At 44.2% G+C, this 23,513-nt stretch overlaps 2 protein-coding genes across 3 annotated transcripts in view; one reads left to right on the forward strand and one right to left on the reverse strand.

Annotated features, from left to right (window-relative positions):
* ATP6V1H (ATPase H+ transporting V1 subunit H) overlaps positions 1 to 14,474 on the reverse strand; it is a 46,410-nt gene extending 31,936 nt beyond the window's left edge. Inside the window, exons 1-7 of one of the 2 annotated variants that reach the window (XM_052651561.1) lie at positions 14,338 to 14,474; positions 12,538 to 12,681; positions 11,170 to 11,272; positions 10,117 to 10,206; positions 8,209 to 8,322; positions 7,121 to 7,225; positions 3,158 to 3,211 (exon numbers count right to left, since the gene is read on the reverse strand). In XM_052651561.1, coding sequence (XP_052507521.1) covers positions 3,158 to 3,211; positions 7,121 to 7,225; positions 8,209 to 8,322; positions 10,117 to 10,206; positions 11,170 to 11,272; positions 12,538 to 12,650 — 579 coding nt within the window. In that variant the 5' untranslated portion in view covers positions 12,651 to 12,681; positions 14,338 to 14,474. The remainder of the gene's footprint in view (positions 1 to 3,157; positions 3,212 to 7,120; positions 7,226 to 8,208; positions 8,323 to 10,116; positions 10,207 to 11,169; positions 11,273 to 12,537; positions 12,682 to 14,337) is intronic. The other variant, XM_052651562.1, reaches the window with a different exon arrangement.
* Positions 14,475 to 17,082: 2,608 nt separating this feature from the next.
* The window catches only part of RGS20 (regulator of G protein signaling 20), a 47,991-nt gene continuing 41,560 nt past the window's right edge, over positions 17,083 to 23,513 (forward strand). Inside the window, exon 1 of the mRNA XM_052651700.1 lies at positions 17,083 to 17,247. Coding sequence (XP_052507660.1) covers positions 17,083 to 17,247 — 165 coding nt within the window. The remainder of the gene's footprint in view (positions 17,248 to 23,513) is intronic.

A 23,513-nucleotide genomic window follows, 5' to 3' on the forward strand; every position in this document is an offset into this window, starting at 1 on the left:
AACTTCACATTAACAAGAATGTCGGAACTGCCAGAAAATACAATTTAAGGAATTTGGCCAAAAGTCAAAAATGCTAAGGTTTCTTTTCCCCTTTCATTCTAAAATGCTGTTACTAAAGACATGATACTTTTAGGTGAGAGAAGCCTGTCACAGATAACCATGTATCACATGACTCACTCACATGAAATAGCTGCAAGAGCCAAGTCCAGAGACAGAAAGCAGGTGAATGCTTGCCAGAGGCAGGCAGGGGGTTAGGATGGGGGTGACTGTTGATGAGAACACGGTTTCTTCCTGGGGTGTTGAAAATGCTACAAAACTAGATTGTGGCAATGGTTGTACAACCCTGTAAAAATATGAAAATCTGCTGAACTGCGAGTGGAAAGACTATATATGAGAAACATACTTTGATAATGTTGCAAACAAAGCAACCAAAAAGCCTGCATAAAATGGAAAGCTGATCTGCTCACTCACACTTGCCATATTTCTGGGCTCAGGAGCCATGTGTACGAGGGGGTCCCAGAGTAGACAATGAGAATATGAAGAACAACACTTCCATCATCATGGCAAGTTCCACTGGACAGACCTGCTCCAAAATACTAAATGGCAAGACAGAATAAGTGACAAGAGAACCTGGCAACTTGACTGTGTTACTTATTGCCAATGAAACTATGTCCACCCAGCAATAACCAGGGCTGAGCTGGGTCTACAGCAGAGATGGCCAGAGAAAAGGACATGGCCAGACAGGGAGCAGGCAGTCCCCTTGCTCCCTTGCACACAGGCATGGAAGAAGCTGGACAAAGGGAAAAGGATGCCCAGACTCTTCCAACTCCTCCAAAGGCTGGGAGATATCACAGGGTTCCTCTTTCTGTCAGGGCATCAGCACAGCAATCAATGCCAAGGCTATACGATTTCCTTGGAAAAACCGAAAACTAATAATCCACATGCAGGAGTCAGCAAAGAGCTGAATGACAGTAGAACATCAGTCAGCCTAAGTACGAGAAATCTGAAGTCATTCATGATCTTCACATTCAGGTAAAAACAACATATGCATTTTAAGCAAAGTTCATCTATCGAACATAATTTAAATAAAAATGTCTACACGGGTCCACTCATAACTTGGGATGTCACTTCTGTACCATTTCAGAAGCCAAGACTGAGGCATCGTGCTTCTCATACTACAGTGCAGAGCTGTGCCCTGCTTGTCTTATACTGACATCAAGTGGCAGCAGTAGGGAACGCAGTTTACCCAACCCCATTTGTACACTGCCTGAAACTCTAAACAGATTTTAAGATGTAACATGGCTATTTTTTAAAAGTCTGAGTAGGTGAGGCAACTTGGAGAATGTCTAAAGCTCCAGGTTTAGTCCACAGGTCTTAGAACCCGTCTTGGGAAGGACACTGTCTCCATGGCAGTTTTGCCATGACCAGATGACTGCGGGCAAGTGGATGACCTCAGGCAAGCCAGTGTGCCTTTTCAGCGGCCTCACTGCTCATCCCTGAAATGTGGCTTATGGTAAGACCCACATCAAAGACGAGCTGTGAACATTCAAGGAGATGTAAATGCCGGGTGACTGAAACAGTGCCAGGCATATAGTAGGAGCTCCATAAATACCAGTTACCAATTCCAATCCCCCTACTAAAATGAAACCGTCAAAGGAGTGCTAACACCCCTCTCTCATCTGCTTTCCAAGTGGAGAGCCTTCTGAAGAAGCAGGACCCTTCAGGAAGAGACAGGGAGTATGTTCAGGTGCGCAGGACACTAAAGGGAAGAGACTGGACATCAAAGGCCATCCTCTCTCCACCCAGAATCACCCTCGATGCTACTAACTTTGCTGGGATGTACGTGTCAGGTCCACCAGACAACCCACTTTGACTGACCACCACCAGGTCAACAGGATCATGTGTTCCACGTGACAGACAGAACAGAGCAAGAAAGGGATGTCATGTGACCAGAGCTCAGTCACTGCAGAAGCCTAAATAGCTTCCAGACCCTTTAACAACCACTTCAGTTTATAGACATGTGTCATTCAAAACACCTTTAAAATATTTGACAAATAAATCTAACCAGATGATTTTCCAAACAATTTTTCAAAATTTCAAACTGATAGGAAAAAACTCAAGTCATATAAGACAAAGATTCCTAACTTAAACATCTGCTTGTGGTTGAGCATCTAGACTTGGAGCCTACCTCCTCCTTCCCCACCCAGCCCCCAAACTGCTCACCTGGTTCTACACCTTGTTCTGATTCCACCTCAGAAGGCTTGTGCTGATTTCTGGCCTAACACACCCAAGTGTGCTAGGGTTAAGAGGTCAAGTCCCTCCACCCACACCCCAAGAGAAGCACCCCTCTTGGCTCTGAAATGGATTCTGTTGCCCTCCCTAGTCTGCGAGCACACATATGGGGTGTTGGCTGCAGATTATGAACACGGATCCCATGTGGCTCCCCCTGAACTTGGCTGAGGCCTATCACAGGCAGGTGGGAATGTAGACACAACTCTTCTCTATTTTTAACTCTTTCCCCACCTCTCTCTCAACTGGCACTTACTGTGCCAGCTCCTACTTGTCCACATTTATTGCCAATTCTTGAACTCTTCTGAATACAGTGAAATCAAACCATTCCCAACCAGGGGAGATTATTCTAGCCAGGAAAGGAATTTGGGAGATATGATTAGTTTTAACATTTAACCTTTGGGCTCTACAGAAACGTGGGGCATGTCTGGCCTGAAAAGGGGGGATTTGCCCCCACCATAGGCCTCCAGAAAATCCTGAGCAACAAGGGCAAATAGTGGGTCTTCGGACTAGCAGGGAACTGGACTGTCTCCAGCTGCCTGACACGGGGCTCATGGATCTGTCCGACATTAGGGTCTGAAGACAGCAGCTCTGGTGAACTCACTCGAGTCGCTCTGACTCTCAGGCCCGAGATACAGCCGCCTGAAGGGGAACGCAACAGGAAGAGGGCGTCCCACATCCAGAGACAGCAGAACGTGACCCCACAGCCTAGGACGGCTCATGCACAGCATTCAGGACTCCACTAACCGAAGTGGAGGCGGCACCAAATCCGTGGACTTACATCCAGGGGATGCTAACTGTCTATGGCTCAAAGTAACTTATGCTTGGGGCGTGAGGAGGCCAGTGAATGAAGAGGGAGTGTACTTACATCGCTTGAAGAGACTGTTCCTGTTTCAGCAGCGACACCGCTACCACGCAGTTTCTATTATGAAATAAATAACTCATTACTTAGTTTTGTTTTTAATCTTATCCTACTTTATCAGCTTACTAATTTTATCATTATTTTCCTAGTCCTATTTAATGGAGTATCATCAACTAATAAAAAGCATGGGGATACATGAAATATTCTAAACATTGTTACATTCTTCCAGATATCTTAATCAGTAAGTTATCCTAAATTATCTTAAAATAATAAACTACATACTAAGTTCCAGCTAAATTGTTTAAGTGAAGCTGGTGCAAAATTTCCAAGTCTCAGGATTTACTGCCTGAACTGTTTTTCCAATAAGACAACATCTTAAGCCCAACTATCTACACTGTGTTCTGCTTCGAAGCTTTCAAAACAAGTGTCTGATGATGGAAAGATACTATGCGGGACTCAAAGATGAGGCTATCCACAGCAAGGCTAACACGCTATAATGACAATCAGAACCTCACAGGTTAAACAGGAATGGGCAAAGGAAATTTGAAGTAGAAAGCCAGAAGCTGAGTATGCAAGAGAAAATTGATAATGAATTTCTGCAAGGAAATTTTTCCTTTGTTTTAGTCAACAACTATTACTGACTAAGTGCTAGGCATAAGCCACTATAACGCAAGTATAATTAATGCTCAAACTATCAGAAAGAAGGCTCCTAAATGTCACTGTGAAGTCGAAAAACAAAATATTCAAATTTGCACCTAATTCAGACTTTTAAAAGTTTTTTATTAGAATCATGAAAGTGTGGTCCTTTTTTATGAGAGAGAAAATGCTTATGATACAGAAAAAGAGACCTTCAGAGACAGTATTATCACATGGCATTTAAGCAAAGAAGAAAAAAAATCCCGAACAAGTCAATACTTCATTCCTCAGACAAGAGGGCTGTAATTGACTCCTGACCAAAGGCTGGGGGAGGAGTGTCTGCCCACAGCAAGAGGCAGCAGCCAGCCCAGTGGAAGCAGTGACCAGACTCAGAGCACACGGGGCTGAAAACTCTCCCCGGAACACGATGTGCAAAGCAGAGAAGCTAGACCTGAGCAAGGCCAGAGACTTGGCAATTAAAAAAGAGAGGGCCAGCACGCTGGAAAGACACAGAAAGGTCTCTAAGAACATTCACCTCACACCAACAAGCTCGGGTCTGATGAAAATTGTTTCAAACACTGAAATACCTGCTTCTACTAGGGATTAGAGATCAAATTGCCAACATCCGCTGGATCATCGAAAAAGCAAGAGAGTTCCAGAAAAACATCTATTTCTGATTTATTGACTATGCCAAAGCCTTTGACTATGTGGATCACAATTAACTGTGGAAAATTCTGAAAGAGATGGGAATACCAGACCACCTGACCTGCCTCTTGAGAAACCTATATGCAGGTCAGGAAGCAACAGTTAGAACTGGACATGGAACAACAGACTACTTCCAAATAGGAAAAGGAGTACGTCAAGGCTGTATATAGTCACCCTGCTTATTTAACTTCTATGCAGAATACATCATGAGAAACGCTGGGCTGGATGAAGCACAAGCTGGAATCAAGATTGCCGGGAGAAATGTCAATAACCTCAGATATGCAGATGATACCACCCTTGTGGCAGAAAGTGAAGAGAAACTAAAAAGCCTCTTGATGAAAGTGAAAGAGGAGAGTGAAAAAGTTGGCTTAAAGCTCAACATTCAGAAAACGAAGATCATGACATCCAGTCCCATCACTTCATGGGAAATAGATAGGGAAACAGTGTCACACTTTATTTTGGGGGGCTCCAAAATCACTGCAGATGGTGACTGCAGCCATGAAATTAAAAGATGCTTGCTTCTTGGAAGAAAAGTTATGACCAACCTAGAGAGCATATTCAAAAGCAGAGACATTTCTTTGCCAACAAAGGTCCGTCTAGTCAAGGCTACGGTTTTTCCAGTGGTCATGTATGGATGTGAGAGTTTGACTGTGAAGAAAGCTGAGCACCGAAGAATTGATGCTTTTGAACTGTGGTGTTGGAGAAGACTCTTGAGAGTCCCTTGGACTGCAAGGAGATCCAACCAGTCCATTCTGAAGGAGATCAGCCCCGGATGTTCTTTGGAAGGAATGATGCTAAAGCTGAAACTCCAGTACTTTGGCCACCTCATGGGAAGAGTTGACTCATTGGAAAAGACTCTGATGCTGGGAGGGATTGGGGGCAGAAGGGAAAGGGGACGACAGACGATGAGATGGCTGGATGGCAAAACCGACTCGATGCATGTGAGTTTGAGTGAACTCCGGGAGTTGGTGATGGACAGGGAGGCCTGGCGTGCTGCAATTCATGGGGTCGCAAAGAGTCAGACACAACCGAGTGACTGAACTGAACTGAACTAGGGACTAGAGGAATATCCCCCCAACCACTGGCCATGGTTACAACCGCAGCTAATAGTGCTAACAGGGACAGATCACCTGTGAGGCACAACACAAACGTTACTCCCATGAGGAGAAGTCTAAGCTGAAACGACCCAGCGTGCTGGAAGCATACAGCAGCAAGCAATCTCTGCTACCCACTCTGGTTTTAAGAGTCTGGCTACCACACAGCCTCACAGCTGACCCCAAAGCAAGATGATGTCTGCTCAAAGGGAAAACTAGCCTCAGAATACGGGGGGAAATGGGAATGAGGGGTTACCTATGTAATTAAACATTCTCATCCCAAATGGTACACACTCATGAATTTTAAACCTTGTCTTCACATAGCTATTTTTCACTTTCTAAATATCTTCTTTTTGAAATCCCTCAACAGTTCTATAAAATCTGCAAACTTGTGGCTCATATAAAAATATTTCTAAAAATTAAGCCCAAAACCTGTAAAAATGTATGCTGTTGACAGAGAAAATAACTGATTTTGTTCAAGACACTTCAGAATCTCCCTGTCCAAACAAAAAAGACTATGAGGCTCCACCCGCCCCCCGCCCCACCCAAACGAAGGCAAGGGAGGATAAGACAAAAAATAAATCCAAGCAAAATGTCATGGTGTCTCTCTCATGCATCAAATTAAACTCTATTAAGATCATAAGGCCACCTAAAGTCTAAATGACACCTTTCCAAAACTTTATTTCAAGTAGACCTTTATTTGTGATCTAACACTGTCACCACCACACCTACCAGCAATGCTTCTCCTGGCCTCACCCCTGCTGTCACCCACACCGCCACACACACCACCCTGCCTCCTACCTGTCCTTCCATGGATCTCCTCCCCACCCAGTTCGGCTCACTGCTCCCTTGAGGCTACTCCCTCCAAGTGCCCTACCACCTCACACTTGCTCACTGAACCCCCAGAAGGAAAGAAACCCTCAGCTCAGCCCCTGGAAGTGTCCAGTCACCTGTCCTGCTCCAGGGAACCAGGGAGACAAAAGGGACAACTTGTCATCTGCCAGCTGTCACACCCGTGAGCTGTCTTCCTTCACGGAGCAGCGGGTTCAAGAGGCCTGACAGCAGCAAGACAACCTGCAAGCAGGCCACCTGTTTCCCTGTAGCTGTAAACTCAATCCCAGGAGGACATGGTGGATCCAGAGAGGCAGCTGCTGCGTGAGACAGCATCTCAAGCTAGAGACAGCGGCCCCAGGCCACCCAGAGTGTGTCTTTTGAAGCTGTGTGAGTCCTTCCAATCCTCCAATCCATGTGACCTTGGCAGCTGCCTTCCGGGAAGGGCAATCCTCCCCACTTGCAGAAATGCAAGATGGGAAAATCCCGAGTGGCAGAAGAGACAGGAAGGTCTGAGTGGAAGCCAGTCAGAGAGAGAAAAGGTGAAGCCCCTATCAGACCTGTGAGCAGCATGGCTGAGTCAAGAGTTCAAGATGGCTCTAGTTTAACACAGAGTTTCTGCAACTTCACATAAATATCTTAAGTAGCTTTAGAGAACCAGACGCTACATTCTTTTAAGAATACTAAGAGGAGTGTCTCTTACCTGTGAACTCAGTTGAGTCTTTATCCAATTGAAATAGTAATTCAAGTCGCTGCCTTCCATCAGTTCTTTTCCCCAAGCTGCTAACTTGGCAATAATTCTTGCTGCCTGAAAAACAAGAACTGCATTTGAATATTATTCTAAAAATCACAACATCAACCCTAAAAAGCAGGACTTGTAACCATTTTGTAGCATGACTTCTTTTAGCTCTCGACTTGTCCCAACATAACAAATTATATTTCATTTTTAAAAATATTTTAATAAGGTCAAATGTAGTTTTAAATATTTCCATTAAAGTGAACCAAAATCAGTTGTATGTTAAGAATTTCAGAACATTCCCTACCTTATTCTGAGTTTCAAAAGTAAGACTGGGATTCATTACAAGACCAGCAAAGATCAAAAGACCACCAAAGTCCTTAGAGACTCTCACCAAACCACTTGCCAGAGTCCTGAGCCATCTCCACAACACACTGCCAGCACCACCTCACTCATTCAAGCCCCTGCAAGTCTCACACTTTATCTATATCTTGATACAAAATATATCCTAGGTATGAAATAGTCATATCTTGCAATGGAAACAAATACTCTTTTCTCCTCAATCAAAAACTTCTCAATTTTCTTCAAGCTATAAAACAAATCATGAATTTTTTTATTAAATAGGCATTATATGTTCATCAAATCATCATGTATACTTCAAGTATCTTACAGTTTTGCCAGTTACACATCAATAAACCTGGAAATTGACAGATATAGACAGGGAGAAAAAGGCAGTATAAAATACTGCTTCATTCTTTGAGTACTTTTTATAAGCAAGTCAGTGTTTCAAAATTCCAGGCTTTTATGTCAATAAACTCATGGAATGCTCTGCAAAATCTGAACTGTATCAGGGCAATCCCACCTCCTCTGAGCACCCAGCCCCATTCCCACGGTCCCCACCCCCACCCCCAACACCCCTGTCACTAACCACCAGTAAGGAAATGGAGCTCTGAAAAATCAGCGTCAGAGCAGCCACTCCTCTGGCAACTGGGAGGTCACCTAATCATAACTGGTGTTCTTCCTGAAATCAGAAACGTGATCAATTCAAAACTCACCATATGAACAGTAAAGAGATCCTGGCGATTCAGCATCGGCAGGAAGTAGGACCAGGCGGTGTTCTTGCTACGTTTAGCATAGTCAAAGAAAATGCTAACACGCTGGTGATTTTCCTTAGAAAGAACAATCACTGATCAGAATGCATTTTGTTAAAGAACATGACAATTATGCACCGCTTCTCAGCCTTTCGTTCTCCGTTCCCTCAATCAGTGTGTTTTTTTCCAGTCTGTATGAGATCTGTCCCCCCATTATTACTACAGTGGAGCAGGGGGTGGTGACGGGGACAGGGGTAGATGTCTTTAAATAAAAATCACCTCAATGTATTATGATTAATTTAACTGTAGTAAGCCATGCTAACAGATGCCTGCACTTCTCCTCAGCCTGCCCCACTCCTGACCTGCCCCTCGCACTGCTGTCCGGACACCTTCACCCTCCATCCACACAAACAAAGTCGGGAGGAGGCAGAAAGATGCCAGTTTAGGTCTAGATGGAAGGATCCACAGGAAGCACCTCAAGCTATTTCCAGGCAGGCAGGGGAAACAGGGAATTAAAGAAATCTCGAATGTTCATGGTTACTCCTAGCGTGTTGTGTTAGAAAAATCAGGGCAGGTGTAGACAGCAAAAACCAGCATATACCAGCAGACAGATCTGAGGAACAATTAATTCTTAGTTTCTCAGTTCAAATAATACAAGCTCTACCTCTCACTGAAATGTTTTCTGTGTATCGATGGCTGAAATCCACTACCTGATTCACTAAGTGAATACAGTGGTTAAGAAGCAGTATTTGGCAATGACGCAAATAAACACATCAACAGTCATTCTAATTCTCACATCAATAAATCTTTTTAAACGCAATGGTTTTGAGACTTCCCTGGTGACTCAGTAGTTAAGAGCCCGTGCTTCCGATACAGGGTAGTCAGGTCAGAACATTTGTTGGAGAACTAGGAACCCACATGTTGCACAATAGGGTCAAAATAAATATATACACTGTGTTTTTTTAATATGTATTCACTTGGCCGCACTAGGTCTTAGTTGCAGCATTTGGGATTTTAGTTCCCTGACCAGGGACAGACTCCATGCCCCCTGCACTGGGAGACACTGGACCACCAGGGAAATCCCCAAGGATTTTCATTTCGGTTTATACCAGTTATGTTTTTGAAGAGTAGAAAACTATCTCCTTCAGTAACACATCATTAGAGTCTAGAACTGAAATAGTCATGGTAATGACTTCATCAAAAAACTGTAAGTTCAAGTAGGTCATCATTAACATCGACAGGCCATGGATTCTGTAGCCAGTTGGCCTGTTTCAAAAAGGATTACTCTGGATGCCAACAATCTAAACCTAGATTATACTTGGGTACAAAAATACAATACTGTGAATAAGGGAGTCTCTGTGTTGAGGGACAACAGAGCACTAAATAGAAACTGTAAGCCACTGGAAAGGTCCCAAATGATGAGCAAAATGTTCTCCAAACACACCGTGCTTCTGAGGGCAAACACCTTGCCTACAGTCAGCACTGAGCTCCCAGTACCCGGCACTGGTCCAGGACACAAGGACGCTGAAATCTGTAGAAAGACTGAAGGAGAAGAAGCCGTGTCATCTGTGAGTACGCAGAGCATCCAGAAGGCCTGTGGGGGTACATCAAGCACTGCCGTGTTCAGCACAGAACTCAGAGGAAATGTGGAAAAAAGACACACCAGTCCCCCAAAATCCTGAAAACCACAACAGCCAGTGTGGGGACAGCCCCGTCTTCACCATGATAAGCAAATGACAACTCCCACTGTGAAGAAAAACACACCGTCACACCCTGAAAGCAAACAAGTGCTTAAGTGAAACCTTACAGAAATGCTACTCCTGGGAAAACACAAGGTAAGGACAGAACATGTCTGCTGAGGAAGACACCCACCTGCAGCGTATCATCCACCAGGGTGAGTATGTACTGAACTGTCTGCTCTTTGGAAATATGAGTCATCAGATTTATAAATGTCTTAGCACACTAAAAAAAAAAAAAAAAAAGAGGACATGAACATTAATCACTGTTTTCAACTGCAGACACAATGCTCTAATGGAATTTCAGTAAAATATTATTCTCTTGCCTAAATGAGGATGCAATTATAGAAAATGCATCCTTTCACACATATGTGACCAAGTACAGGAGGGCCATACTCACATCAGATTTTTTATAATTTCTAATCATGTCAAATGTTTACTATTTTAAAATAGATAAACCTAGCCATCATCAACACTTGATACCATAAAGAAAAAGTTATACAGACAATCTAATTTTAAATTTTTGTTTTGATGTTTGGGTTTTTTTTGGTCTTTTGGGAAGGCTTATGCATTTATGAGGAAGCAGAATACCAAAACAGCAAAAGTACAGGAATTCAGTTCAGGTGCTGCAATCAGAAGTTTCCATCCTACAATTTAATAACTGAGTCACGATCGCTCTAGAATTCAACAAGACTGGCACTCATAACATGCCTCCTCCCACACTTCCCAGGATTGTACATTTGGGCTAGCCTGTGCACCAGATCCTTCAGCCCTTCAGGGCCCCAATTCAGAAATTCTGATGGGTGGCAGAGTTAGATGTTGTTCTAGTGAGAATACAAAGTAGACAAAGAATTTTCTTAACAAACAAAAAAAAAAAGTTAAGCAACTTTGAAAATACTGTATACTTTGAAACAGCAATTTCCACGCCAGGAATGCACCCTATTTCAAAAAAAACAAAAGTTTTAGAAAATGCTGGAAAGGATGGAGGAACATATACACACTCAGTATGACAGTTTTTCCAAAATTAACAAAGAAAACTAGAAATCACTCAAATGTCTTCCAACAAAAGAGAATTTTTAGTAAAACTATGACATCTGCTTAAGAGGAATGTCAAAGAATCACTGAGAAAATCTCTAGAATGTCTAACAACCCAGGGCAGGGCTCGTGGTCTGCTCTCTGTACCGATCACCTGACTGCCTTCAGTCTGAAGCATCTCCTGCTTCTCCTCAGGACTTCTTTTCATCTCAAATCTTTGAATGAACTCGCAGTCTTCAGAAGAAATCATCTGCCCCCTAGAAAGAGAGAATGAGATTTCTGTTCAGTAAGGACTGAAGGGTCCCTATGAGCTAGTGATACAGAATGCTTGCCTCTCTCCTCTCTCTGCGAGCACTGACCCCAGGCCCAGCACCCACAGACCTGTCTTCAGAGTTTAGCTGCACCACCTCCTGGTCAGGGGCTCCCAGGATCTGAGTTCACTGACCCACAAGATGCGAACAAGAACCACATTGTCTTTAAAGGGCTGGACTGAAGATGAAACAATTCACATGAGGTGGTCAGCACAGGCCTGGTTCCCCAAAACTCGATAAAATACCACCTCTGGGCACTAGCCAGGTCTCAGCCTGTCCCCACCCAAGCCAACCCAACAGGTCAGCAGCTCTGGCCCCTTCTGTGACAGCCAGCCCAGTCAGGCAGTCCTGACAATTCTTCCTCCTGACCTCACTCTGCTCCCTACTTACCTGCCTCTCGGGGGGCTCAATCCCATGGCCACAGCACAGCAGGCTTCTGGCTTCCAATCACACCTTCCTCTATGCCCCTCGGGGGTGGCTCAGCCCCATGGCCACAGCCCAGTGGGCTTCCTGCTTTCAATTCCACCCTCCTCCACGCCCCTCTGACCCTGAAGTTCTGTCAAGCACACATCTGACTACACATTTACTCCTTTCACCTGGTCAGACTATGAATCTAAAAGGCAGTTCTACCTAACACCTAGGCAAAGGCTTTTAACAAAAGTCCTTTTTAAGTCAGTTGACAAATTAAAACCTTTATGAGAGGCTTCCCTGATGATCCAGTGATAAAGAATCCACCTGCCAATGCAGGGGACACCAGTTCGATCCCTGGCCCAGGAAGATCCCACATGACGTGAGGCAGCTAAGTCCGTGCACCCACATCTTCTGAGCCCTCACACTCTACAGCCCATGTTCCATAACAAGAGAAGCCACTGCAATGAGAAGCCGGTGCACTGCAACTAGAGTAGCCCCTGCTGGACGCAACAGGAGAAAGCCCAAGCAAAGCGATAAAGACCAAGCGCAGCCAAAAATAAGTACTTATATTTTTAATAAAAAAAATTTTTTTAAGCACTGTGAGCAGCACAGCCTACCCACTGGAGCCCCAAGCTGTTTCCATCACACTAAGCTGGTGACAGCTAACAGTTCTAAGGAGGAAGTGTTTTCTTCCATATTTGTTGGGCTTTTTCCAGTGTTCCTCTCACAGAAGCATGACCATGAAGAAGGCCAAAGCACAGGCGCGTGACAGCCCTGATTCACAGCGAACCAGCACTTACTGGAGGTAGGACTGCCAGTTCACTTTGTTCGCACGGACTTCCGCAGCCTTGGCGGCAATGATGTTGGTGGGAACAGCAGCATCCACAGCGCCCCGGATATCCATCTTGGTCATCTAAACTTATGATCTTGACTGTTCTACCGATCTTCAATTTGCATGCAAGGCAAAACCAGAATACAAGGTGTGATTGTTTTTTAACAACTGCTACTATTATCATCAATAGCATCATTATCACCATAATCTCTAGGAGCATTCATCACAAACATTAAAAAGCCTGCACATTAACATCATTATATTTCAAATCTTGTCCAGTTATGCACTACTCCATAAAAGTGTTCTCTATAGGTTTTCACTTTTCCAGGAAATGTTTTCCATTTGTTGGCACTAATACCGCAGTAACATTTTAAAAGTAATCATAAGATATTGGGCTTCCCTTGTGGCTCAGATGGTAAAGAATCCACCTGCAATACGCAAGACCTGGGTTTTATCCCTGGGTTGGGAAGATGCCCTGGAGAAGGGAAAGGCTACCCACCCCAGTATTCTAGCCTAGAGGATTCCATGGACTGTATAGTCCATGGGGTCACAAAAAGTCAGATAGGATTGAGCAACTTTCACTTTCATAAGATATTAAATTCAGAAATCATACTTACTAGAATAGGCATACAAGATAAAGTATTTTAAATCTATATAGTTGCTGCTGCTGCTGCTAAGTCACTTCAGTCCTGTCTGACTCTGTTCGACCCCATGGACTGCAGCCCACCAGGCTCCTCCATCCATAGGATTTTCCAGGCAAGAGTACTGGAGTGGGGTGCCATTGCTTTCTCCGATACACGGTTGTGATCAACTTAAAAATAAGAACTTGCATAATATAGATAGAACCAACTATTTTCTCTACATTTACTAAGTACCATTTTAAAGTGACATATGAAAAACCTACATGTCTTTTGATAACGTTAATCAAATTAAGAGATTCAAAGTGGGAATGTAACATCTTTGAAGGCAGAGCTTTCTTTTTTCAATCAAAATTAACAGCAGTTTCAAAATCAATATTGAGATAATTTGTATTGAGATTACATTTTAGGCTCAGTCAACAATGGGAGACTGATCTGATGATATGAATGCACAATAATGGGCTTTTAAGTAATTGACTCCTAAACTTAAAGATAAAAGCTTAAGCCTGATTGTATCACGACACAAAATACAAGATCCAGTTTACAAAATAAAAGCTCACAGATAGTTATGACCAAAAACAAGCTAAAACCACAACCCAAATTCTTCTCCAGGGTCCCAACGACCTTAAGTCAGTCTGGAAGGGATCTCTACATCTGAGGATTTGCTGTCTAAACAAACAGAGGCACTGCGGACCGGCCGGGCCCAAGTATAAACAGGCTCCGCTCGGGCCAAACTGGGACCGCGGAATCGAGCGGGCCCAGCCTCGGCTGGCCCTCCCGCGGCGGGCGACGGTGCCTGCGGGCGGGCGGTCACCTAGGCCCTGAACAACCCGAACCCCGCGCCGGCCACAGCCGCCGCCCCGACCCGGGGAAAGCACCTCTCGCCGGTCCACGCTCTATCCTGCCCTTCCCTGCGGGGGAGGCTCTGCGGTTCCGCAAACGCCGCTGAGACCGGGAAGGAAAGACACTTGGGAACCCGGGGCTGGAGGAGGGCCGGGGGCGCCTGGGCAGAGGAGGAAGCCAGCGCGCGGCAGGGACGCGGGGAAACCGCAGGCTCGCAGAGCCGGGGCCGCAGCCGGAACGACCCGAGAGCAGCCTCACCCCGCGAACCGCGGGACCCCCCGACGCACCCAAAGGAGGCAGGAGGACGCGACGGTCCGGGAGCAGAGTCACAGCCGAGTCGGGGGTCCTCCCGGTCCGGAGGCCTGGGCGGCGGCGGCGGGAGCGGTCCCGCACCGAGGAGACGTTGAGGGCGGCACAGGCTGGAGGAAGCCGGAGCGGCAGCGGCGGAATGACAGGAGCGCCGGTCACGTGAGTCGGGGCACGTGACCGCGCGGAAGGCGGAAGCCGGGAGGGCCCAAAACGGCTCGCGGAGCGCCGGTCTACGAGGCAAGCAGGGATTCTCCCCACCCCGACACCGGCGCTCCCCGGGACAGGGCCGGGGGCACCAGAGGCGGAGAGCGGGGCCAAAGTTTATTGATCATTTATCGTAACCGTCATTCCGAAAGTGTTAATTTAGAGCTTTGAAATCGGTTAACTTTCACTTGGATTTGACAATTCAGTGAATCAGGCGTTCTTAAAACGAGTCTCAGTTATGAAGCATATGCTGAGACATAGATCCCAAATGTCAGATTTTTACTGTATTCTCAGAGTTGGGCAACCATCACTGCAGTCAGTGTTATAACATTCTCATCGCCCCAAAGAGAAACCTCTTACTCTTTAGCCATCATTCTCCATCTCTCCCCAAACCCTCTTGCCCAAGGCAGCCGCCCCTCTACTTTATGTATCTAAGGAGTGGCCGATTCTGGACATTTTAGGAGGGGCATTATACAATACGTGATCTTTAGAGATTGGCTTCTCTCACTTCGTATATGTTCAGGGCTCATTCGTGTGTCAGTACATATCAGTACTTCATTCCTTTTTACAGCTGAATAAATATTCCATTGTGCGGGTATACCTTTGTCTATCTTTCACTAGTTGATGGGCATGTGGGTTGATTTACAGTACTGGACACTTGCATGCAAGTGTTTGGTAAACATGTTTCCCTTCTCTGGCTTCAGCGGCTATCTACAAGGGAACTGCTACACTGAATGATAACCCTGTTTTCCAAAGGGAAGGTATCACTTTACATTCACCCCAGCAGTGTGTGAGGGTGCCAGTGCTTGACATCCTCACTAAAGCTTGTCATTGTCTTTTTGATTAAAGCCTATCTACTGGTATCTCGTTGGTGATTTTGACATGGAAGTCAAAGATGTTGAGCATCTTTTCATATGCTTTTTGGCCATTTGCCTGTCTTCTTCTGAGAAACATCTGTTTACGTAATTCACCCATTTCTAGTTTTTTTTTTAAGAGCTCTTTATATATTCTCGATATAAGTCCCTTATTATGTATTTATGATTTGCCATATTTTACTCTATTTTGTGGGTGTCTTTTCACTCTTTTGATGATGTCCTTTGAAAAACAAAAGGTTTTCATTTTGATGAAATCCAGTTTGCCTGTTTTTTTTTTTTTTTGTCACTTGTGCTTTTTGGTATCATGTCTAAGAAGGCTTTGCCTCATCTGAGATTACAAATATTTTCTCCTAAGTTTCCTTTTAAAAGTTTTATAATCTTAACTCTTAAACTTGGGTCTATGATTGATTTCGAGTTAATTTTTTAACATGATGTGTGGTCCAACTTATGTTAGTTTTATATATCCATTTTGGGGGCCTGGGACTATGTTTTGAAAGGAAGTTTTTTCAGTTCATAGTCCCCAGCAATGCATACCTGGGGTACTTACTTCTGTACTCCTCCAGACCCAGCAGAAGCTACCTGGGCCTTAGATACCTTTGACCAAGGATCAAACCCAGGCCCCCTGCAATGGAAGCGCAGAGACGTAACCACTGGACCACCAGGAAAAGTCCAATAATCTGATATTTATAAAGCACTTTACAAAAAGGAAGTATGACGTAGAAGCCAAGTTTTGACTTCATGGTTAGATGACTATCGCACAGGGAAATTACTTCAATTAATTCTGTGCTGTGCTGTGCTTAGTCACTCAGTCACGTCCAGCTCTTTGTGACCCCATGGACAGTGGCCCACTAGGTTCCTCTGTCCATGGGGATTCTCCAGAAAGAACACTGGAGTGGTTTTCCATGACCACCTCCAGGGGATCTTCCCAACCTAGAAATCAAACCCAGGTCTCCTGCACTGCAGGTGGATTCTTTACCATCTGAGCCACCAAGGAAGTCCTCAATTAATTCTACAAGACATAAATAAAAAGTAATAATCTTTGAAGTGAAGTGTGGTTATGAGTTTAGCAAGCATTTCCAGCCACAAAGCCGACTGCTGCTAGAAGGACCTTTTAAGAGACTGAGATAAAATGGCTCCTCTGCCTCTCGATAGTATAGTCCAAATTTTTCGCATATCACACACTACAAATGCAGAATATTACCACATGATTTATTTCCTTTATCACGATATACTAAGCAATATATCACTTGAATCATTTCTTTCAGTTTTGATGTAGCATTAAATTTGAATTAGGAGTACATTGCTACCTGTAGAGCTGAGGAGCCTGGTAGGCTACAGTCCATGGGGTCACAAAGAGTCTGACACAACTGAGCAACTTCACTTTCACTTCACTTGCAACCTGTAGAGGGCAGTCAGAACATACCTAGACTCTCATCCTGGAATAGAGCCCACGGACTGTGGATAAACTGGTGACCCACAACACAGATAATCCTCTTGCTTCGAGGGATGCGACTTTACAGGGAGGCCCTCAGCAGACTAAGCGATGGCCCAGCACCAGCCAAAGGAAGAGAAATCAGAGTGGACCCTGGGCTGGTACCGTTAAAATCAAGCTACAGGATTTGATTGAGGCGTTATTGTAAAAACATGCCCAGGCTTTCCCAAGACAACCAACAGGGCCACCAGAAACATTTCTCCAGACCATCGAGGCGGATACGATTTCTGCCTCTGCCGTGGGCTGAGGCATATAATGTGAATGTTCACCAAACCGTGGAAAATGAAGGATGTGCCACAGCCACGCACAATGTCAAGGTAAGACCATCTCCCCAGTCCGTGACCGTTCTTGGCAAGGAAAGGGTTTATCCAGAAAGAATACAAAACCATAAGCAAGCTTTAGTGTCAGTGCTCACTTTACCTTACTGAACATTTATCAAAAAGGCTTCCAAACTAAACCCAAGAGAAAAACTAGAACTTTGATAACAACCTGATTCTTCCAGTTTTCTCCAACCTAAACAGCTTCCCTTTACAACAGCAAATGACTACATTTTGTTTGTTTCAGGAAGTAATGTCTTAAAAAGCAGAAAACCTAGCCATAGATTTCTATGGCTACTATCAATGCTTAGATATTCTGACATAAAAGTTATATCCCATATAGTAATGAAAAAAAATGGGCTTCCCTTGTGGCTCAGTCAGTAAAGGATCCACCTGCAATGCAGGAGATATAAGATATCCGGGTTCAGTCCCTGGGTTGGGGAGATCCCCTGGAGAAAGAACCCGCAACCCACTCCAGTATTCTTGCCTGGAAAATCCCATCAACAGAGGAGCCTGGCAGGCTATAGTCCATGGGGTTGCAAGAGTTGAACACAACTGAGTGACTAAAACACCACCAATGAAAAAGTATAGATTGCTTTCCACCAAAATTGCTTGAGGGAAAAAAAAATTGGTAAAACTAATACAGGCATGAAAGACCATTTAGGAACTAAGGGTGTTTTTTCTAAAGTCATAGTTGCCTAGCTGAATTTCTTAAGCATGAATTTCTATCACTAGACAATGTGATTTCCCCGAAGAGTAACCATTTTCCTACTCAGCGTTGTGTGTATCTTTGCAGAAAGTACAGTTTAAGTCTGTCAATCCTCTTAACTATAAATAGAAGCACCTCTTAAAAGGCTATTTAGTATGGAGGGGGATGGACATGTGTTAATGCCTGTGACCAATAATGATCAGAGCTCAGAAGTAAATGCTGATAAATTCTACAACCGCAGACCTGTCCAGATTCTGCAGCACTAGAAACTGTGCCTGTGCCTTCACTCATATCCTCATAATAATCACGTATATGCAGATTCTAATTATCTAGATCTGTCCTTTCCCCATAGTTTTTTGTTTTATCTTTTGACTTCACCATACAGCATATGGGATCTAAGTTCCCAGACCAGGAATGGAACCTTGGTAGCCTGGAGTTTTAACCATTGGACAACCAAGGAAGTTCCTCCCCGATCTTATTTTAACCAACTGGCACAAGGAGAAGTTGTTTGTTTGTTTGTTAAGTCATTGGGAAGCTTTTTCAATAGGAAGGTACTTGATTTCAGTGGTTCAATAGGAAGCTACACTTGATTTCAGTGGTTACACAAACCTTCTCATGTGTTAAAATTGCATAGGACTACACTCACCTGTCGGGCTTCCCAGGTGACTCAGTGGTAAAGAATTCACCTGCCAATGCAGAAGATGTGGGTTCCATTCCTGGGTCAGGAAGATCCCCTGGAGAAGAAAATGGCAACCCCTCCCCCCCACACACACATACACACACGGGTGCATACAAACTTATGAAATCTGAATGAGCTCTTAGAATTATACCAATGTGTCTCCTGGCTTTGATGTTGTACAATTTATGCAGTTTCCATTGGGTGGAACTGTGTGAAGAGTGTGTGGGACCACTGTGTGTACATTCTTTTGTGAAACTTCCAGTGAATCTATAATAATTTCAGAATTAAATGTGTAAAAAAAATCCTTCCAAAGGTAGGTTAGACTGAAAATAACAATTCATTTGTGTTGCATAAATGTGTTGTCTATTGTGGTTCTTCTTGCTGTTCTTTTTTATTTGGATTCTTAACCAATTTCGTTAGGTCAGAAGTGCTGAGGTGGTCAAACCTTTTTTAGAGATGAGAAAGCATGTTTGTAAAAAACACTGTTACATGTGGGCAGTCAGCTAAGTGGTGATTCAAACCCATGTTTTTCTGACACTGACTTCGTTACTAAGTCAATAGATTCTGGCTGTGCTTTAGAAGCAGGCTATAATTTCCCAGGCTGGAATCCAACCTCCTCAGTAGTGATTTATCTGTGCATTCTGCCCAAAGAACCCAACAAAACTGCTAATTTACTACAAAATAAATTAACATCTCTCCACCTACACATGTACACACACAGACACACACTTATGAACTTGACTTCATCGGGATTATTTTTTCTCCACCAGGATTTCTGCTTCCTTCCACTCAGAGCACAGAGACCGAGTGGGAGAGGGGGTGCTCCCTGGACCGGGTGCTCTTTTTAGTGATAAAAGTGAGAGAGAGGAAACTTGACAGCCACCCTGGTAAGCAGTTATCTACCCATCCATCTGTCAGTACAGATAGATGCATACACATGTATGCATTCTTTCCCAGTAATAAAAGTGATCAGAGCTTAGACCAGAAAATTTTCTACATAAAATTATTTTTCATGTCCTTTTAATTGCTGTCCCTCTGAGAGTGCAGACTTTTCGGTGCTCTCCTGGTCCAGGTGTATGACCCCTTGAGAAGCCCATCAAAGCCCTTGCTGTGAGATATTACACACTGAAAGGAGAGAGATAAACTCCAAGGCCCCCAAAGGTACCTACCAAGACAATGGAGCTTTTTATGGCAAAAGCAGGGAGCAGAAAGAAGAAAGGAAAAATCTCTCAGCAAGAAAGAAATTAGGCTTCCAATATCCAGCACCATATACATCTATATCGATGTATTCAGAAGACAAAGTTATCCTGTCCTGCCTCCAGTTGTGAAAGAGCGAGTTCCCCAAGGACAGAGTTGGTTCTTCCCTTTGTGAAGGCCCTCTGAAAAGAATTCTGTCATAATTAACAACTGAGAGGCTCATAAACTTGCCTAAGGAAAGGCTCATCTGGAAGTCTGTCGTGGTTACATCCTCCATCCTTGGCGAGCAATCCTCGGGGCCCCCTGCAGGTGATTCCAGGTGAGCAGAAGGAGGAGGGTTCCCCAGGCTCCGGACCCAGGGACTCTGAGTTCTCAGTGATCATAGCTACATTGTGTTCCTTTTATGGGGACCATAACAAAGCGCGTGGTGTTGTCCTTGGAAAGGTGTAAAGAGTTCTCCTGCTGCTCAGTTTTGGCTCACAGAAGCCAGGTCAGTGGTGCGGCATTAAGACCAAAACTATGGGGATCTTCCCTGGTGGCTCAGTGGTAAAGAATACCCCTGCAATGCAGGAGATGCAGGTTCAATCCCTGGGTTGGGAAGATCCCCGAAAAAAGGGAATGGCTACCCACTCCAGTATTCATGCCTGGAGAATGCCACAGACAGAGGAGCCCGGTGGCCTACAGTGCTGCTGCTGCTGCTGCTGCTAAGTCGCTTCAGTCGTGTCCGACTCCGTGCGACCCCATAGAAGGCAGCCCACCAGGCTCCATCGTCCCTGGGATTCTCCAGGCAAGAACACTGGAGTGGGTTGCCATTTCCTTCTCCAATGCATGAAAGTAAAAAGTGAAAGTGAAGTCGCTCAGTCGTGTCCAACTCTTTGCAACCCCATGACCCCATGGACTGCAGCCTACCAGGCTCCTCCGTCCATGGGGTTTTCCAGGCAAGAATACTGGAGTGGGTTGCCATTGCCTTCTCCGGGCCTACAGTGCATAGAGTCACAAAGAGTCGGGCACAACTGAGTGACTTTCACTGTCAAGAGCAAAACTGTTGGGTACTTCTCTGGCAGTCCAGTGGTTAAGACTCCTTGCTCCCAAAGCTGGGGGCTCAAGTTCAACCCCTGGTTAGGGAACTAATATGCCACATGGTGCATGGTGCTACAAAAAAAAAAAAAGAGCAAAACTATTTTCAGCCTGTCAAAACAAGTAGTGTTATCACCCTAGAGTTTTAGATAGTTAATCTGGACTCTATCTTAACTTGATGAAGCATCTAAGATACCAGTTAATGCCTTTCACTGTAATCAATGAAATAGTGATCAATTTTCAATTTCAAAGTGAATCTCTGGGAAGGGGTATAAATTAGGAGTCTGGGATTAACAAATACACACCTAGCACAGGGAACTCTACTCAATATCTTGTAATAACTTACAATGGAAAAGAATCTGAAAAGAATATATATACATATATACAAAACTGAATCACTTTGCTATACACCTGAAACTAACATTATATTGGAAATCAACTGTATTTCAATTTTAAAAGAATGCATACCTTTAAAATATACATATATATATATACACACACACAATACAGGCATTAAAAAATGTACAATTATAATCTGTACTTTTCAATTGACCTGAAAAAGTCAGTCCTCTGAGGTTAAAGAGTTGGGTCATTAACTGTTTTCCATTAATTATCATCAGGGAGGCTGCTGGGAAAATGCAATTCTCTCCTCCGCTGGGACTATCACGGGAAAGCCAACTGTTTGCTTCCTAAAACCCAGTGTCAGCCTCTCCATTCTCCACAGTGGAAGTAAAGATTTTTCTACTCTGAAAATAATAGTGTACAAAAAAGACCCACGTCAGTCCTATTCTTCAACATTTTAGATAAAAACTTTTAAATAAAGTTTTGGTCATGTTTACAATTTTTTTAATGCTTAAATAATTGTCTTTCAGAGTTTTACATTAAAGATTGGGTTTTCTTTGTTCTCCTCAAGGTTGAGAAGTATCAGAGAAAAGAGAGGAATTCTAACAGAACAGGACACTCCCTCCTCCCAACCCCCAACTGTGGGGCTTTGGGAAGCAGGGACAGGCCTTCAGTCCTTCCCTCTGCTGTAGCTTCTCCCTGCGTACAGCACATTTCCTGAGTTGCTTTACAGACATAAAAACCCTCCTTCAAATGGAAGATGTTGACTACTTGAGGACCGTGAGCACACAGCCCCAGGCCTCCTGGAGCCTAAGGACTGATCTTGTGAGCCCTGAGCCCGGGACACCCCCTGTGACATTATCATCAGCCCCATCAGAGAATTGCACACCAGCTCATCTCACACCCTGCCACCCAACACCTGCTCCCAGCAACCTGGCTTTTAAAAATGCTTTGCTGAAACCCTCCTGGGGGCTCAGGTCATGAGCTTTGCAGGGCATAAGCAACACGTCTCCTTGCAGGACCCTGTAGCAAACCTTGCTCTGCTCCAAAAATAAAAAATTGGGTTTTCCCACTGGGTTGTATTTTTAGAGGCAAACGTCTCTACCGGTGCCACCAGGTGGCTTGTTTTAGCAAAGGTAGACAGCATTTTAACAGGTTTCTTCGCTCCTCTGAAGTTTTTTCTGAATGAGAATCAAGAGTGTATTGTATTATGTAGTTTTCTAACTTAGCCTGAGTTTGCTTTTGTTCTTGAGAATGTAAACCTAGAGTTTCTGAACACATGAACAAATGACAGTAATTCTAAAATCAATGGCTTTGTAGGGCTTCCTGTCTTTACCCATCACACCAGACTCAGGGCACAAGATAAGAAGCCTCTTATTCCATGGTGTCTCAGGATTCTAAAACATGTCTTCACTTCCCGGGTGCTGTGATAGAAGCCACACAGGGCTTCTCTGCAGCCTGGGAGGCATTGTAGCCTGGAGTTAGAAACTTTACAGAATGGCTTTATAATTATTGCACTTGAAATGACTGAAGAAAGTAATTTAAAATGTAGCAACTCTTTTGAAAGATGATAGTTTAAACCTTGGAACATATTCAGATATTCAAGAGTAAAACCCAAATTGCAGACTATGTAATTTAACTTGACATTAGTGATGTAATCAAATATGTTTTTCCAAAGGAACATATTTTGCTTATGTGAAGCTGAATTTTCAACATTAATAATCACCAGGATTTATTCTCAAGTAGGGCTTCCTAGTGGCTCAGCAGTAAAAAATACGCCTGCCAATGCAGGAGATGCAGGTTCAATACCTGAGTCGGGAAGGTCCCCTGGAGAAGGAAATAGCAACGCACTCCAGTATTCTTGCCTGGAGAATCCCACAGACAGAGGAACCTGGCAGGCTACAATCCATAGGGTCACAAAGAATCAGACATGACTGAGCATAGCAACACAGCAATTCTCAAATAAGAGACAATTCCAAGAACTGTTATTCAAAAACAGACTGAGGAATGATTTAAATATCATAAGTCTAGTCTCAACATTTGTTTGCAGCTACCTGTTCAGATTGCACCTGACTGGAGGATAAAAGGAAACGGCAGGAGCCTGGCAGCTCAGGAACCTGACCCCAGGGGTCTGTGGAAGAGTCTGCTCTCCAAGTTCTCACTGCCAGTTCCCAGGAGAGTAGAGTCCAGTGGGGTCCGGTACCCACCCCTGGGTCAAGCCGGTCCTGGCAGTCCTGTCACCTGTGAGACAAACTTAAACGG

Source organism: Budorcas taxicolor, chromosome 14 (assembly GCF_023091745.1).
Source record: "Budorcas taxicolor isolate Tak-1 chromosome 14, Takin1.1, whole genome shotgun sequence".
NCBI classification, from domain to species: domain Eukaryota; kingdom Metazoa; phylum Chordata; class Mammalia; order Artiodactyla; family Bovidae; genus Budorcas; species Budorcas taxicolor.